At 44.3% G+C, this 14,642-nt stretch overlaps 1 protein-coding gene across 1 annotated transcript in view; it reads right to left on the bottom strand.

Moving 5' to 3' along the window:
* The window catches only part of EZH1 (enhancer of zeste 1 polycomb repressive complex 2 subunit), a 67,611-nt gene extending 59,019 nt beyond the window's left edge, over nt 1-8,592 (bottom strand). Inside the window, exons 1-2 of the mRNA XM_044298048.1 lie at nt 8,407-8,592; nt 1,389-1,493 (exon numbers count right to left, since the gene is read on the bottom strand). Of these exons, the coding sequence (XP_044153983.1) occupies nt 1,389-1,432 (44 nt within the window). The 5' untranslated portion in view covers nt 1,433-1,493; nt 8,407-8,592. The remainder of the gene's footprint in view (nt 1-1,388; nt 1,494-8,406) is intronic.
* Between the last annotated feature and the right edge of the window lie 6,050 nt (nt 8,593-14,642).

The raw sequence follows: 14,642 nt of genomic DNA, 5'->3' as shown, positions 1-14,642 counted from the left end.
GGCGTTACCTAACCCGTGCATATATTACCTAGCGGCTCAATGCCAACACTTTAGAAGTTGATTCGATTCAAAGACAGGAGATATGACGGGTCAGATACTAAGGCAACAATTGGGGGAGGGAGAGAGATCTAATGTGGATTTTGGAGGGAGCAGGAGTTCCTTTAGAGGATGAGAGTAACCCGCTAATAGGGGTTATGAGGAAGGTTTGGCGAAAATTCACGCAACTGAGAGGGGTCACAGGCATCACTAAGAATGTTCCTTTATGGAACAACCCCCTACTCCCAGAATTTCTCAATGTCAGGGTATAATGTGTGGAAGGACAACGGTGTGATTAGGATAGGTAATCTGTTAGATAACAGGGTATTCAGATCATTTACCAGCTTACAGGAGAAATATTACTTACCACGTGGTAGTTTCTACAAATACTTGCAGGTACAGCATGCATATAACTCTATGGTTACAAAAGGGGAAGTACACTGCAACTAGTGGTATCCGGGGTAGATAACAAGGGCTTAATATCCACAATTTACCAAATGTTGCTGGATAAATTTCTAGACTTACACCTGCTCCTCGTATGAGAGCATAGGAAAGGGATCTAGGGGAGATAAGAGCAATGGGGAGATATTCTTGAAGTGGTCCCACAGTCATCGCTGAGTGAACATGGGAAATTGTCTCAACTCTTCATTATACACAGAGTGTACAATACACCAATATTTTTGCATCACATTTGTGTCAGACCAGATGCAAAATGTCCACGTTGTCTGATGAAACAGGCGGATTTACTGCACATGCTTTGGTGATGTTAAAGATTGGATGCGTACTGGGAGGGAGTACTGAGGACAATACGGAGGGCCTTCTCAGTATGGATCAATCAAGACCCTAAAATATGCATCTTAGGTTATGTTACAGAAGTTGGCGCTGATGAGTTGGCCAGAGTAGCAATAGGGAGGTTACTGTATGTAGCCAGGAAACTAATAGCCTTGCACTGGATCCAAACGAGTTCCCCATCGGTTGAGGAATTTAGATTTAAGGTTAATACAATGCTGATGTACGAAAAAGCAGCGTTTCTGAAAAGATGGTGTACGACAGGTTGTGGTCTCAATGGACAACCAGTAGTAGTCTTACAACCTGAGTGACTACTGATATGATCAATGTCAGATTGGGAAGGGGGGGAGGAATTCTTTTAGTTTGGGTGGGTGAAGCAGTCGGGAGGAGGTTGGAGGGGAACTGGTTAGAACTGTACCTGATTTGTTAATCCTAAAATGCCATTGAATTGGAATATTTTTAAAAACATATTTTGTATCTGGAAAGTGATTGTATAAAATAAATAAAACTGCTGAGCTAGGGATACTATAGTGTAGTCATGTATACACCATATGTGTAGGTACCTTGGTAAGGAGCTGGTTGAGTCCTTGATGGTTATAGATTTCATTTCACAAACAGTAAGTTCTTTCTTATTCCAAAAGATGGAGTTTTTCTGGTAATATCCAAACCTGAAAATAGGAAGCATAATAAAACAAAAACTGTTGATAATGAAACAATGCTACAAGCACTTAAAGGGGTTGTCCGGGTTTACAGCGATTCAGCGCAGGGCAAGGGGGAGCATCAGAGCATGAAAAGCTCTGATGCTCCACTCATTCATGATGAATGAGTGCAGATCGGGTTATGCTGAACCTGGACAACCGCTTTAATAATATAAAACGGGTCCTGATGTCCATTCATATACAGTAATGTAAGGCTAGGTTCACATCTACATCGGAGGCTCAGTCATGCTGCACTATTTTGTCAAGAACTACACAGTGCACAACAACACATCTGACTTTCTTACAGCAGAAAATCATCCCCCCATAAGTGCAAGTTCAGTGCATTCAAATGAGAGCTCTCCTGCCCTCCCCAACTCCAACTATCCCTAACGGTGGTGACTGACAGCCTGCTGTCTATGCAGGAGCATGTCAATCATGGGGAGGTAGGAAGAGCCATTTTGGCTACGAGGAGTTTTAATATTCTTTAAGACAACAGCATATCCAACTGCCAGATCCGCTTCAGCCAGACCACCCCCCACCCTATACCGCCGTTCTCCATTTCATTCTCATTTGCGACTCCCCGCCATTTTTCCGTTCACATAGCCATATGAGGGCTTGTTCTTTTGCACGGCGACATGCTTTATATCAGCAATATTTTAATTTCCATACAATATATTGGAAAGCTGGAAAAAATATTCAAGGGTGGAAAAAAAAAGGCAACTGCACCAATGTTTAATGAGTTTTCTTTTTATGACTTTCCCTGTGCAGTAAAAATGCCACATGAGCTTTATTCTGCGGGTCAGTACAAACATAATGATACCAATTCTATATACTATAGTTTCTGCTGTTTTAATATGTTTGAAATGTTTTAAAATGTTTTTCTTTGCATAACCATATTCGGACACCCGGAATTCTTTTTAACTACAGTGCTAGGGGGTCAGGCAGGCTGTAGTTTTTAATGATACCATTTTGATACAATTTGGAGTATGATACCTTATTTTTTTTTCTTGGAGGGGTGAGAGGTGAAACTGGCAAAAATTGATGATTTGGCCATTTTGATATTTTTTTTTCCCCAACACAACGTTCACTGTACAGGATAATTACCTTTACATTTTAAAAAAAATTGGCCATTTTCAGATGCAATTATATCAGTGATTTTTATCTCTTACTAGCAGAAGGACCCGGCTTCGCACGGGTATATTTAATCTATTTAATTTAATGTTTCTGTGTCTTTAAACGATAGACAGTATCCCCCATAACAGTGACCTCTACAGTACCCCGCCCCCTTAACAGTGAATTCCACAGCCCCTCACCCCTTGACTCTGAGCCCCCCCAGAGTGCCTCTTTAAAATGGGACCTCCACAGCAGCCGATCTCCTTAACTTTGGTGCAATTTGTGATGCAAATGCATTGCGCCCGCACGGAATCCGGACCCATTCATTTCAATGGGGCTGTGTACATGAGCGTTGGTTTTCACGCATCAGGGTACTTTCACACTAGCGTTTTTATTGGATCCGGCAGGGTCTAGCAAAAACGCTTTCGTTACTGATAATACAACCATCTGCATCCGTTATGAACGGATCCAGTTGTATTATCTTTAACATTGCCAAGACAGATCCGTCATTAACTCCATTGAAAGTCAATGGGGGATGGATCAGTTTTCTATTGTGGCAGATTGTGTCAGGACATAGTAACATAGTATATAAGGCCGAAAAAAATACATCTGTCCATCCAGTTCAGCATGTTATCCTGCAAGTTGATCCAGAGGAAGACCGTTGTTCATCCGCATCCGTGATCCGTGTTTCCTGTCCGTCAAAAAATACCTGTCCTATTTTTTGGATGGACAACGGTTCACGGACCCATTCAAGTCAATGGGTCCGTGAAAAAACACGGATGCACACAAGATTGACATCCGCGTGCGTGATCCGTGGCCATAGGCTACTTTCATACAGATGGATCCGAAGATCCGTCTGCATAAAACTCAAATCCGATGGTATGTAACTCAAATCTGATGGTATATTCTAACATAGAGGCGTTCCCATGGTGATGGGGACGCTTCAAGTTAAAATATACCATTGTATTGGAGAAAACTCTGATCCGATGGTATAATAGGGACTCCTGACTTTACATTGAAACTCAATGGGGGAAGGATCCGTTTGCAATTGCACCATATTGTGTCAACGTCAAACGGATCCATCCCCATTGACTTGCATTGTAAGTCAGGACGGATCCGTTTGGCTCCGCACGGCCAGGCGGACACCAAAACGACTTTTTCCTTCATGTCCGTGGATCCTCCAAAAATCAAGGAAGACCCACGGAAGAAAAAACGGACATGGATCACGGAACCCGTTTTTGCGGACCGCCAAAAAACAACAAAAAAAAAAAAAAACACACGGTGTGCATGAGGCCTAAGGGGAAAAAAAATTCCTTCCTGACTCCAATCAGAATAACTCCCTGGATCAACGCCCCCTCTCTAGTAGCTATAGCCTGTAATATTATTACACTCCAGAAATACATCCAGGCCCCTCTTGAATTCCTTTATTGTACTCACCATCACCACCTCCTCAGGCAGAGAGTTCCATAGTCTCACTGCTCTTACCGTAAAGAATCCTCTACTATGTATAAACCTTCTTTCCTCCAGACGCAGAGGATGTTCCCTTGTCACAGTCCTGGGGATAAATAGATGACGGGAGAGATCTCTGTACTGACCCCTGATATATTTATACATAGTAATTAGATCTCCCCGTCTTTTTTCTAAAGTGAATAACCCTAATGTTGATAATCTTTCAGGGTACTGTAGTTGCCCCATTCCAGTTATTACTTTAGTTGCCCTACTCTGAACCCTCTCCAGCTCTATGTCTGCCTTGTTCACAGGAGCCTAGAACTGTACACAGTACTCCATGTGTGGTCTGACTAGTGATTTGTAAAGTGGTAGGACTATGTTCTCATCACGGGCATCTATGCCCCTTTTGATGCAACCCAATATCTTATTGGCCTTGGCAGCAGCTGCCTGACACTGGTTTTTGCAGCTTAGTTTGCTGTTCACAAAAATTCCTAGGTCCTTTTCCATGTCAGTGTTACCCAGTGATTTACCATTTAGTATGTACGGGTGACTTGCATTATTCCTTCCCATGTGCATAACCTTACATTTGTCAGTATTAAACCCCATCTGCCACTTCTCTGCCCAAGCCTCTAATCTATCCAGATCCCTCTGTAGTAGTATACTGTCCTCTTCCGTGTCAATTACTTTACACAGTTTAGTGTTATTTGCAAAAATTGATATTTTACTGTGCAAGCCTTCTACAAGATCATTAATAAAAATATTGAAGAGAATATGGCCCAATACTGACCCCTGAGGTACACCACTATAACCACCCTCTGTTTTCTGTTTTCTATCACTGAGCCAGTTACTTACCCACATACAGATGTTTTCTCCCAGTCCGAGCATTCTCATTTTATATACTAACCTTTTATGCGGTACCGTGTCAAATGCTTTGGAGAAGTCCAGATACACGACATCCATTGATTCGCCGCTGTCAAGTCTAGAATTTACCTCCTCATAGAAACTGATTAAATTAGTTTGACATGACCGATCCCTCACGAAGCCATGCTGATATGGCGTTATTTGCTTATTTTCATTGAGATCCTCCAAGATAGCATCTCTTAGAAAATCTTCAAACTGTTTTCCCACGACAGATATTAAACTTACCGTACTTTTACATTCTGCATTTCATCTGACAGTTTATTTTCCTCAGTGAATACAGTGGAGAAAAAAAAATATTGAATAACTTTGCTTTCTCCTCATCGTTCTCTGCGATCGCATACAAAACTGAATGCCCTCGTTTGCGAAATCGCGCATTTTTCACTGAATGCATTCGCAACGCATCCGGACCGAATCCGTACACACTTGTCTGCAAGGGGCCTAACAGTGACCTCCACAGTACCCCACTCCCTTAACATTGACCTCACAGTACCCTGCGGACTTAACAGTGACCTCCACAGCAGCTGCCCCTTTAACAGTGACCCCTGCCTCCTTAACAGTGACCTCGACTGTGCCTGCCCCTTTAACAGTGACCTCCACAGCAGCTACCCCTTTAAGGCTAGGGCTATATGACGACATATGTCGCACAATAATTTTTATCATGATAGGCTATGGTGTCACAAGAAATCCATCCAAGATCGATGCATGTAGCAGTGTAGTTGTGCTCTATGTGTCGTGCGACTTTTTTTCATCATGTAGCCCTAGCCTAAAGCTGACCTACAGCAGTAAAGAAAAAAACGGCTGGGTTGTTATGGAAACCTGGTGTAAAACTGTGTGCATGTGGAGACTAAGAGCCTGCGAGCTTCTATTGGCTGATAAGGGACATGTGACCGTGTGTATGGCAGTTGATATATGAGTGAAAGACTTGCAGGCTTGTATTGGCTTGGCTAATGTAGGTCATTTTTTGGGAATCTCTCAAGAATGGTTAATCCTAGAGAGCTGAGACCCGGTCTAAAACCTTCCCGGACACCTGATGTACCCGTGTGCCAAATTTGGTGAAGATCGTTCCAGTCGTTTGGTCGAGCATAAAGTCCAGACAGACGTCCAGACAGACACTCATTTTTATAAATATTGTTTAGGTTTTTTTTTTTTTTATGTAAAAAGGGGAGGTCATTTGAATTTTTTCATTTTTTTTTTTCCTTCTTTAAAAACTTTTTTAGCTTAATTTTTAATCCCCCCCTAGGGGACTTGAACATGAGATCATTAGATTGCTTACACCATAGTCTGCAACAGCATTCTGGCTTGCTTGGCTATTTTCAGAAGTCAGATAGCGGTATATTGAGAAGTCGGCACCCACACATATCGGACATTTATGGCATATCCTATCGATATGCAATAACTGTCTTGATGGGACAACTTATTTACCTATGGAAAGCCTGGGAACAGAGTGGCGGTAGCAGTTGTATGGATTTCTCCACAGGTATGTGATAGATTTCAACCCTACTTAAAACGTGGTAAAAGCGGTGAAAAATGCAACAAAGTAAGCATGCTAGTTTTCTGTACTAAAAATATCCACAGCATGTGGATGGGATTTACAATAAAATGTCACTGTCGCTAGGGCAGTACTAAAGCCCGCCCATTAGAGTCGGTCACATCACCAGGCTCACTGCTAGGCAGTAGCCTCCGCCTAGCATTCCCATACAGAGACACCGTACATCACCGGATCTGTTAAAAAGGCCCTTTCCCTGTGCGATTCCACTGCTCCACTCAATGGGGCTGCCTGGGTGAAGAAGAGGCTATGTCCAGGACCCCGAACAAACCCCTTTAAAGGGTTTGTCCCTTTAAGACAACTTATTCTCTTTCTAAAGAATGAGAGATAAGTGTCTGATCATTGGGGGTCCAACTCCTGAGGCAACCGCCAATCACAAAAACGGGGGCCCATACTCTCAGTTTGACAGGAGCTGCAGACACACATGTATTTCCGGTGCTCCGTTTAACTCTGTGGGACTGCACAGGATAGCCAAGTACAAGCGCTCTGCTCTCTCCGGCAGCCCCATAGAGCTAAATAGAGCAGCATCAAGCATGCGCTACCGCTGCCCCATTCACACTGGAGAGCACAGGCCCCCATTCTCATGATCGGAGGTGACCCCAACAGTCAGACCCCGATCCAATCAGACACATTCTCTATTCTGTGGAAAGAGGATAAGTTGTCTTACTAAGGATAACCCATTTAAATCAGCCTTCCATTGTTTTCAATGGGACGCAGTGACCGAAGTCTCTGTTTTCAATGCACTAAATAAAAAGAAGCGTCCTTCCTTATCCAGCGATCTTTTCCCGTGGCTTAGCCTTGGCTTTCTGCTGCAGGTTCCACAGGCAAAATACTCAAGGATTTTCCCAAAAAGTATAATGCCTGTGTGAACTTACCCTGAATTCACCATTACTCGAGAGATGTCAATAATGGGGAAGATGTGGTGGAAAGTAGAACTAGCTTAGTTTCCCATAACAACCAATCAGATTCCTCCTTTCATTTTCCAAATGGGCTGTGAAAAATGAAAGGTGGAATCTGATTGGTTGCTATGGGAAACTAAGCTAGTTCTTCTTCACACCAGTTTTGATAAATATCCCCCAATGTCTTTATGTGGCTCTGTGGCAGGTGCTATTCCATGGGGCACAGGTATGACACCATCAACATTTTACAGAAACTTTTAGGCAATGTATGCAAGGATTGTTTCCTTGGCAATGGCTCAGGGTTCCATTTTGGAAGGGGGAAAGGTCCTTCCATCCACTTCTAAAGAATGGAGACAATAATAATCTAATAACACATAGTAATATAATAGTATAATATCCTAATAATAAACTGGATGAAATTATTATATAACATACTGGATACAATACTATAATAATCATAATATAGTAATAGGTAACGTAGAACACTGCAAACAATAATCTACTAATGATAATACATAATGTAATATACTGCATCCAATAATAGAATATACTTAATAGAATACAAAAAATAGACAAATATACTGAATAATAATAATACTAAATATGATCATTATAAATATAATATACTAAATACAATTCTAGATATAATGGATATAATAATTACTAAATATGGTGATAATATATCTGCAATAATAATAGATAATACACTGAATACTATAATATGATAGATAATATACTTAATAGAATAATAAAAATAGATAATATACTACATAGGATGATAAAATATATGCAGTAATAATAAGATACTGAATACAATAATACACTAGATGTAATAATAGTATACTGAGTCTCCATGTATCCATAGGAAGGCTCCATGCAGATGAGGAGGCCCCTCCCCTGTCAGGTGTCAGACGCCACACGCTGCAGCCCCGTCGCCCTCAGTACACACACATACCTGGCCCTCCTTCTCCACCGCGCAGCGTTCAGGCTCTGCTCTTCCAGTCTGCAATGCTGCTCACCAAGGCACGGGCGCCATGTTCTCTTATTCCCAACTGCGTGGTTGTCAGGCACTCGAGCTCACTGACAACAGAAGCCATCTTGCTGGGTGAACGTAGAACGGAGGAGCATAGAGGGAGTCTAATCCTTCCCAGCCAATCAGAAGGCCGCAACTTGGTGATGGGTGGGGTTAGCATGACAAATAGGCGGAGATACGGCGATCACAACAACTAGTGAGTATCCGGAAGTTTGCGTTCCAGGACTCGCTTCCGGCTTTTACGCCGCAGTTTCTGACAGCTATTTTGTTGCCATTTAAACAAGATGGCGAACGGTTGCCATGGTGACTGCTATAATTTACTCACTTATGTTCACTTAAACTAAAAATTAAGTATGTGATACGAAATTAGATTCACTAGGATTTTCACATGCCCTTTCTGTGTGCACTGGGCCCTCACTAAGTTCCCCTAGGAGTGAAAGCAAAAGTGTCAAACACAGTACTCCACTGAGACACCCACAGTTCCCCTATGACCCTACAGTGCCTCCGCAAACGATAGCCACTGTGTCCCCATAACACCGTGCCTCCCAAGTGTTCCTCTTTTGGAGAGACAGTGCCTCTGTTTTACCCAAGTCCCTCTTTGATCTTTAAATGTCCCTCTTTATGACACAGGAAATTAATACATAAATGTTCATTAATAAATTTACTAAACTGTTCCTTACTAAAGTGTCTGTGTGGTTTCTACCTGTATATTAAACCATAACTTCATTATTTTGTGCAATTTAAACCTTAAAATATCAATAATCTGATTATTTATGTGCTAATATGTAAATGGTTATTGAAGCTCAAGGAAAAAAAAGGCCCCAGGGGCTCCACATGCTGTAAAATAATAAAGCAACTTATAGTCGCCGAATCGATCCCCAGCTGCTGTAGTTATAAGGCCGAAAAAAGACATTAGTCCATCCAGTTCGGCCTGTTATCCTGCAAGTTGATCCAGAGGAAGGGAAAAAAAAAAACCCTGTGAGGTAGAAGCTAATTTTCCCCACTTTAGGATAAAAAATTCCTTCCCAACTTCAGTCAGGCAATCAGAATAACTCCCTGGATCAACGACCCCCCTCTAGTAGCTATAGCCTGTAATATTATTACGCTCCAGAAATACGTCCAAGCCCCTCTTGAACTGTGTTAGTAAACTGACCATCACCACCAGTGGCGTACCACCAATATAGGCAGACCACGCCGTTGCTATGGAGCCCGTGGCACAGGGGGGCCAGGAGCACTGGAAAGCCCCGCCCCCTATGTATACTCTGCTCAAGACACAGTTTAATCATGGGATTTTGAGGCGGCAGGTGGCCTGCCCACTTGTGTTCTCCCACTATGTCCAGGAACTGACCCTTTTCTACTTATCCCCTGGCGATGCAGAGTCTGGACAGCCAACCTAACCTCCTCCCGTTAGCCCACACATTCTATTGAACCACCTCCCATTTGCCCATACATTCTATTGAACATCCTCCCGTTTGCCCGTACATTCTAGTAAACACCTCCCGTTTGCCCATACATTCTAAACCACCTCCAGTTTGCTCATACATTTTAAGCAAGAGAATTGAACGGCACTCCTCTAGGAGATAGGTGGTGCTCAGTGGTAAGGGGGGTAACAGTATTGATAGAAAACCACGGCACTCTGAAGAAATTTTATAATGATTTCTTATTTATTTCATTATTTTTGTTTCATTGTTTTAATCAATCTGCATAAATAATCACTGGGCAAATTTTTATTTCCCACATAGACCTCTGGTACCTTGCTCAGGTACCTCCTGGTCTGCCTAGACCAGATGCCTCATGTGCCAATCCTCCTCAAGAGGTAGCAACCTGGTGTTCCCCTCAGGAAAGTCTATCCTCACCATCAGGGGTACTGTGAAGATCGAGAGGTTAATTTAGACAACGCCCTTAGAGGAAGTAGGACACGTGGCACAGTGGCTTTAAACTCGCTGGTTTGTGACAGTACCATTAACAACCACCCTCTGTTTTCTATCACTGAACCAGTTACGATATCCATTGATTCGCCGCGGTCAAGTCTAGAACTTACCTCCTGTGGTAATGTGTACAGTATAAGTGCTAGGATGGTGTGTAAATCCCACCCAGATACTTCTGCTGAGATAACTGAAATCCAGAAGGCTGCAGTGGTTTCAGCAAAGTGTCGTTTGCTGAAACAGTTTTGTCTAGATGTTGTTCTGGGCTGAATTTGATGTAGACTAGGGGATAGGTTTGGTAGTGGGATCTGTCAGTCCACACCCTTCCACTACATGTATTGTCTCTTGCCGGAGGTGATCGCAGGTGAGGCCTGCTGCTGTAATCAAGGAGGGATAAAACACCCCTCTGTGTATGACTTGGAGAAAGAAAGGCTGAGGAGGTAGGAGAGGCTCTGTGTGGTCTGAGCCAGCTTTGTAAAGCCTGAGGTTTGGGGGATACCAGAGACGCCTACGGAAAGAGGGTTGCATGGTCAGAATTGGGAGGACTTCTGGACCATCTCCCCCAAAGGGGGCTGGTGTGGTCACAGCCTGGAGGCTGCTGGAGTGTATATGGCTGAGGAAGCCGGATCAAATCCTGTGTGTGAACGGAGCTCTATAGGTGAGGTAGAGACAACACATGTATTAGGTAGAGCCCAGACAGCAGGTGTTTATAGGTGCTGAGGTGCCAAAATAAAGCACCTTTTGGACTTGAACTCCATTGTCAGAGGAGAAGTCTGTGATTGAGACCCCCTGAGAGAGAGCGATCCCTTACACGCCTCATAGAAGCTGATTAAATTAGTTTGACATGACCGATCCCTCATGAAGCCATGCTGATATGGCGTTAGTTGCTTATTTTCATTGAGGGAATCCAAGATAGCATCTCTTCAAACAGTTTACCCATGACAGATGTTAAACCGGCCTATAGTTTCCAGGCTCTGTTTTTGGACCCTTTTTGAATATTGGCACCACATTTGCAATGCGCCAATCCTGTGGAACACTCCCTGTCATTATAGACTCCTTAAATATCAAAAATAAGGGTCTGGCTATGACATTACTCAATTCTCTTAGGATACAGGGGTGTATGCCATCTGGTTCCGGCGATTTGTCTATTTTAATCTTTTTAAGACACCGCTGTACTTCGTCCTGGGTCAGACAGGGCACTTTTAATGGGAAATTTATTTTTCATTCTGCATTTCATCGGACAGTTTATTTACTTCAGTGAATACAGTGGAGAAAAAAAATATTCAATAGCTTTGCTCTCTACTCATCGTTCTCTGAAACACCCCCCTCATAAGGCCTCATGCACACGACCGTTGTGTGCATCCGTGGCCGTTTTCAGTTTTTTTCGCGGACCCATTGACTCTCAATGGGTCCGTGGAAAAATCGGAAAATGCACCGTTTTTAAGCCGAGACCGTGATCCGTGTATCCTGTCCGTCAAAAAAATAAGACCTGTCCTATTTTTTTGACGGGCAACGGTTCATGGACCAATTCAAGTCAATGGGTCCGTGAAAAAACACTGATGCACACAAGATTGGCATCCGTGTCCGTGATCCGTCTGCATAAAAGCTTTTTCAGAGCTGAGTTTTCACTTCGTGAAAACTCATATCCGACAGTATATTCTAACACAGAGGTGTTCCCATAGTGATGGGGACGCTTCTAGTTAGAATAATATACAACAAACTGTGTACATGACTGCCCCCTGCTGCCTGGCAGCACCCGATCTCTTACAGGGGGCTGTGATCAGCACAATTAACCCCTCAGGTGCGGCACCTGAAGGGGTTAATTGTGCGTATCATAGCCCCCTGTAAGAGATCCGGGGCTGCCAGGCAGCAGGGGGCAAGACCCCCCTCCCTCCCCAGTTTGAATATCATTGGTGGCCAGTGCGGCCCCCCCTCCCTCCCTCTATTGTATTAATAACATTGGTGGCACAGTATGCCCCCCCCGGCCCCCCTCCCTCCCTGTATAGTAATAAGAACAATGGTGGCCAGTGTGCGGCCTCCCCCGCTCGGAGTCCCAGTGTGCGACCTCACCCGGCCCCCCCTCCCTCCCTGTATAGTAATAAGAACAATGGTGGCCAGTGTGCGGCCTCCCCCGATCGGAGTCCCAGTTTAATCGCTGGGGCTCCGATCGGTAACCATGGCAACCAGGACGCTACTGCAGTCCTGGTTGCCATGGTTACTTAGCAATAGTAGAAGCAGCATACTTACCTGCTGGCTGCTGCGATGTCTGTGTCCGGCCGGGAGCTCCTCCTACTGGTAAGTGACAGTTCATTTAGCAATGCGCGCGCACAGACCTGTCACTTACCAGTAGGAGGAGCTCCCAGCCGGACACAGACATCGCAGCAGCCAGCAGGTAAGTATGATGCTTCTACTATTGCTAAGTAACCATGGCAACCAGGACTGCAGTAGCGTCCTGGTTGCCATGGTTACCGATCGGAGCCCCAGCGATTAAACTGGGACTCTGATCGGGGGAGGCCGCACACTGGCCACCATTGTTCTTATTACTATACAGGGAGGGAGGGGGGCCGGGGGGCATACTGTGCCACCAATGTTATTAATACTGCAGTAGCATCCTGATTGCCATGGTTACCGATCAGAGCCACAGTGATTAAACTGAGACTCCAATCGGAACTCCGCTGCCACCAATGATCGGGGGGGGAGCGGAGGCTGCACACTGGCCACCATTGTTCTTATAACTATAGAGGGAGGGAGAGGGGCTGGGGGAGGCCGCACACTGGCCACCATTGTTCTTATTACAATAGAGGGAGGGAGGGGGGCGCACACTGTGCCACCAATGTTCTTATTACAATAGAGGGAGGGAGGGGGCTGGGGGGGCACACTGTGCCACCAATGTTCTTATTACAATAGAGGGAGGGAGGGGAGCCGGGGCACACTGTGCCACCAATGTTATTAATACAATAGAGGGAGGGAGAGGGGCCGCACTGGCCACCAATGATATTCAAACTGGGGAGGGGGGGGTCTGCCCCCGGCTGCCTGGCAGCCCTGATCTCTTACAGGGGGCTATGATACGCACAATTAACCCCTTCAGGTGCGGCACCTGAGGGGTTAATTGTGCTGATCACGGCCCCCTGTAAGAGATCGGGTGCTGCCAGGCAGCAGGGGGCAGTCATGTACACAGTTTGTAGTATATTCTAACTAGAAGCATCCCCATCACCATGGGAACGCCTCTGTGTTAGAATATACTGTCGGATATGAGTTTTCACGATGTAACTCATATCCGACAGTATATTCTAACATAGAGGCGTTCCCATGGTGATGGGGACGCTTCAAGTTAAAATATACCATCGGATTGGAGAAAACTCCGATCCGATGGTATAAAAGGGACTCCAGACTTTACATTGAAAGTCAATGGGGACGGATCCGTTTGCAATTGCACCATATTGTGTCAACGTCAAACGGATCCATCCCCATTGACTTGCATTGTAATTCAGGACGGATCCGTTTGGCTCCGCACGGCCTGGCGGACCCCAAAACAACTTTTTTTTCATGTCCGTGGATCCTCCAAAAATCAAGGAAGACCCACGGACAAAAAAACGGTCACGGATCACGGACCTACGGACCCCGTTTTTGCGGACCGTAAAAAGAAACAGTTGTGTGCATGAGGCCTAACTCTGTAAAGGGCCGACACCTTCAGATTTATATTTTGTACCATTTATATAATTGAAGAACATTTTAGGGTTAGTTTTACTTTCTTTGGCAATTAATCTCTCAGTCTCTAGTTTGGCTGCTTTTATTTGTCTTTTGATGCTCTGGGCGGAGTTAGAGGCATGGCCTAGTATGAAAAAAACTGCAGTGATGCGCACCACATAAATTGTCCCTCTTTGGGATATTCAAGAAGACACTGGAAAAGGCGGAGCTTTGAGGTAAAGGGGCAGGACCCAAGCTTGCACCACAATTCTGTTGTAAAATTCTATCTCAAAGTAAACCAACCAATACTTTGTATAGAGTCAGAGATGAGTGCCTGTCCCTCCACCAGATTTATCATCAGCCTGAGCCCCTGTGATAAATCTGGTGCCGGGTTAGACAGTCTGTCTATGCTTACAACATCTTTACAATTAGTAAACCTGAACCAGTCTGTTTTAACATTAAACATGGTGCTGTTTATTATATTGGGCCAGGTTCACACTAGTTATTTGGTCAGTTATTGTAAGCCAAAACCAGGTGCTGGTCAAA

This window comes from Bufo gargarizans, chromosome 6 (assembly GCF_014858855.1).
Source record: "Bufo gargarizans isolate SCDJY-AF-19 chromosome 6, ASM1485885v1, whole genome shotgun sequence".
Taxonomy (NCBI): Eukaryota; Metazoa; Chordata; class Amphibia; order Anura; family Bufonidae; genus Bufo; species Bufo gargarizans.
The sequence above is the reverse complement of the archived record's forward strand: the minus strand, read 5'-3'. Positions and strand labels throughout refer to the sequence as shown.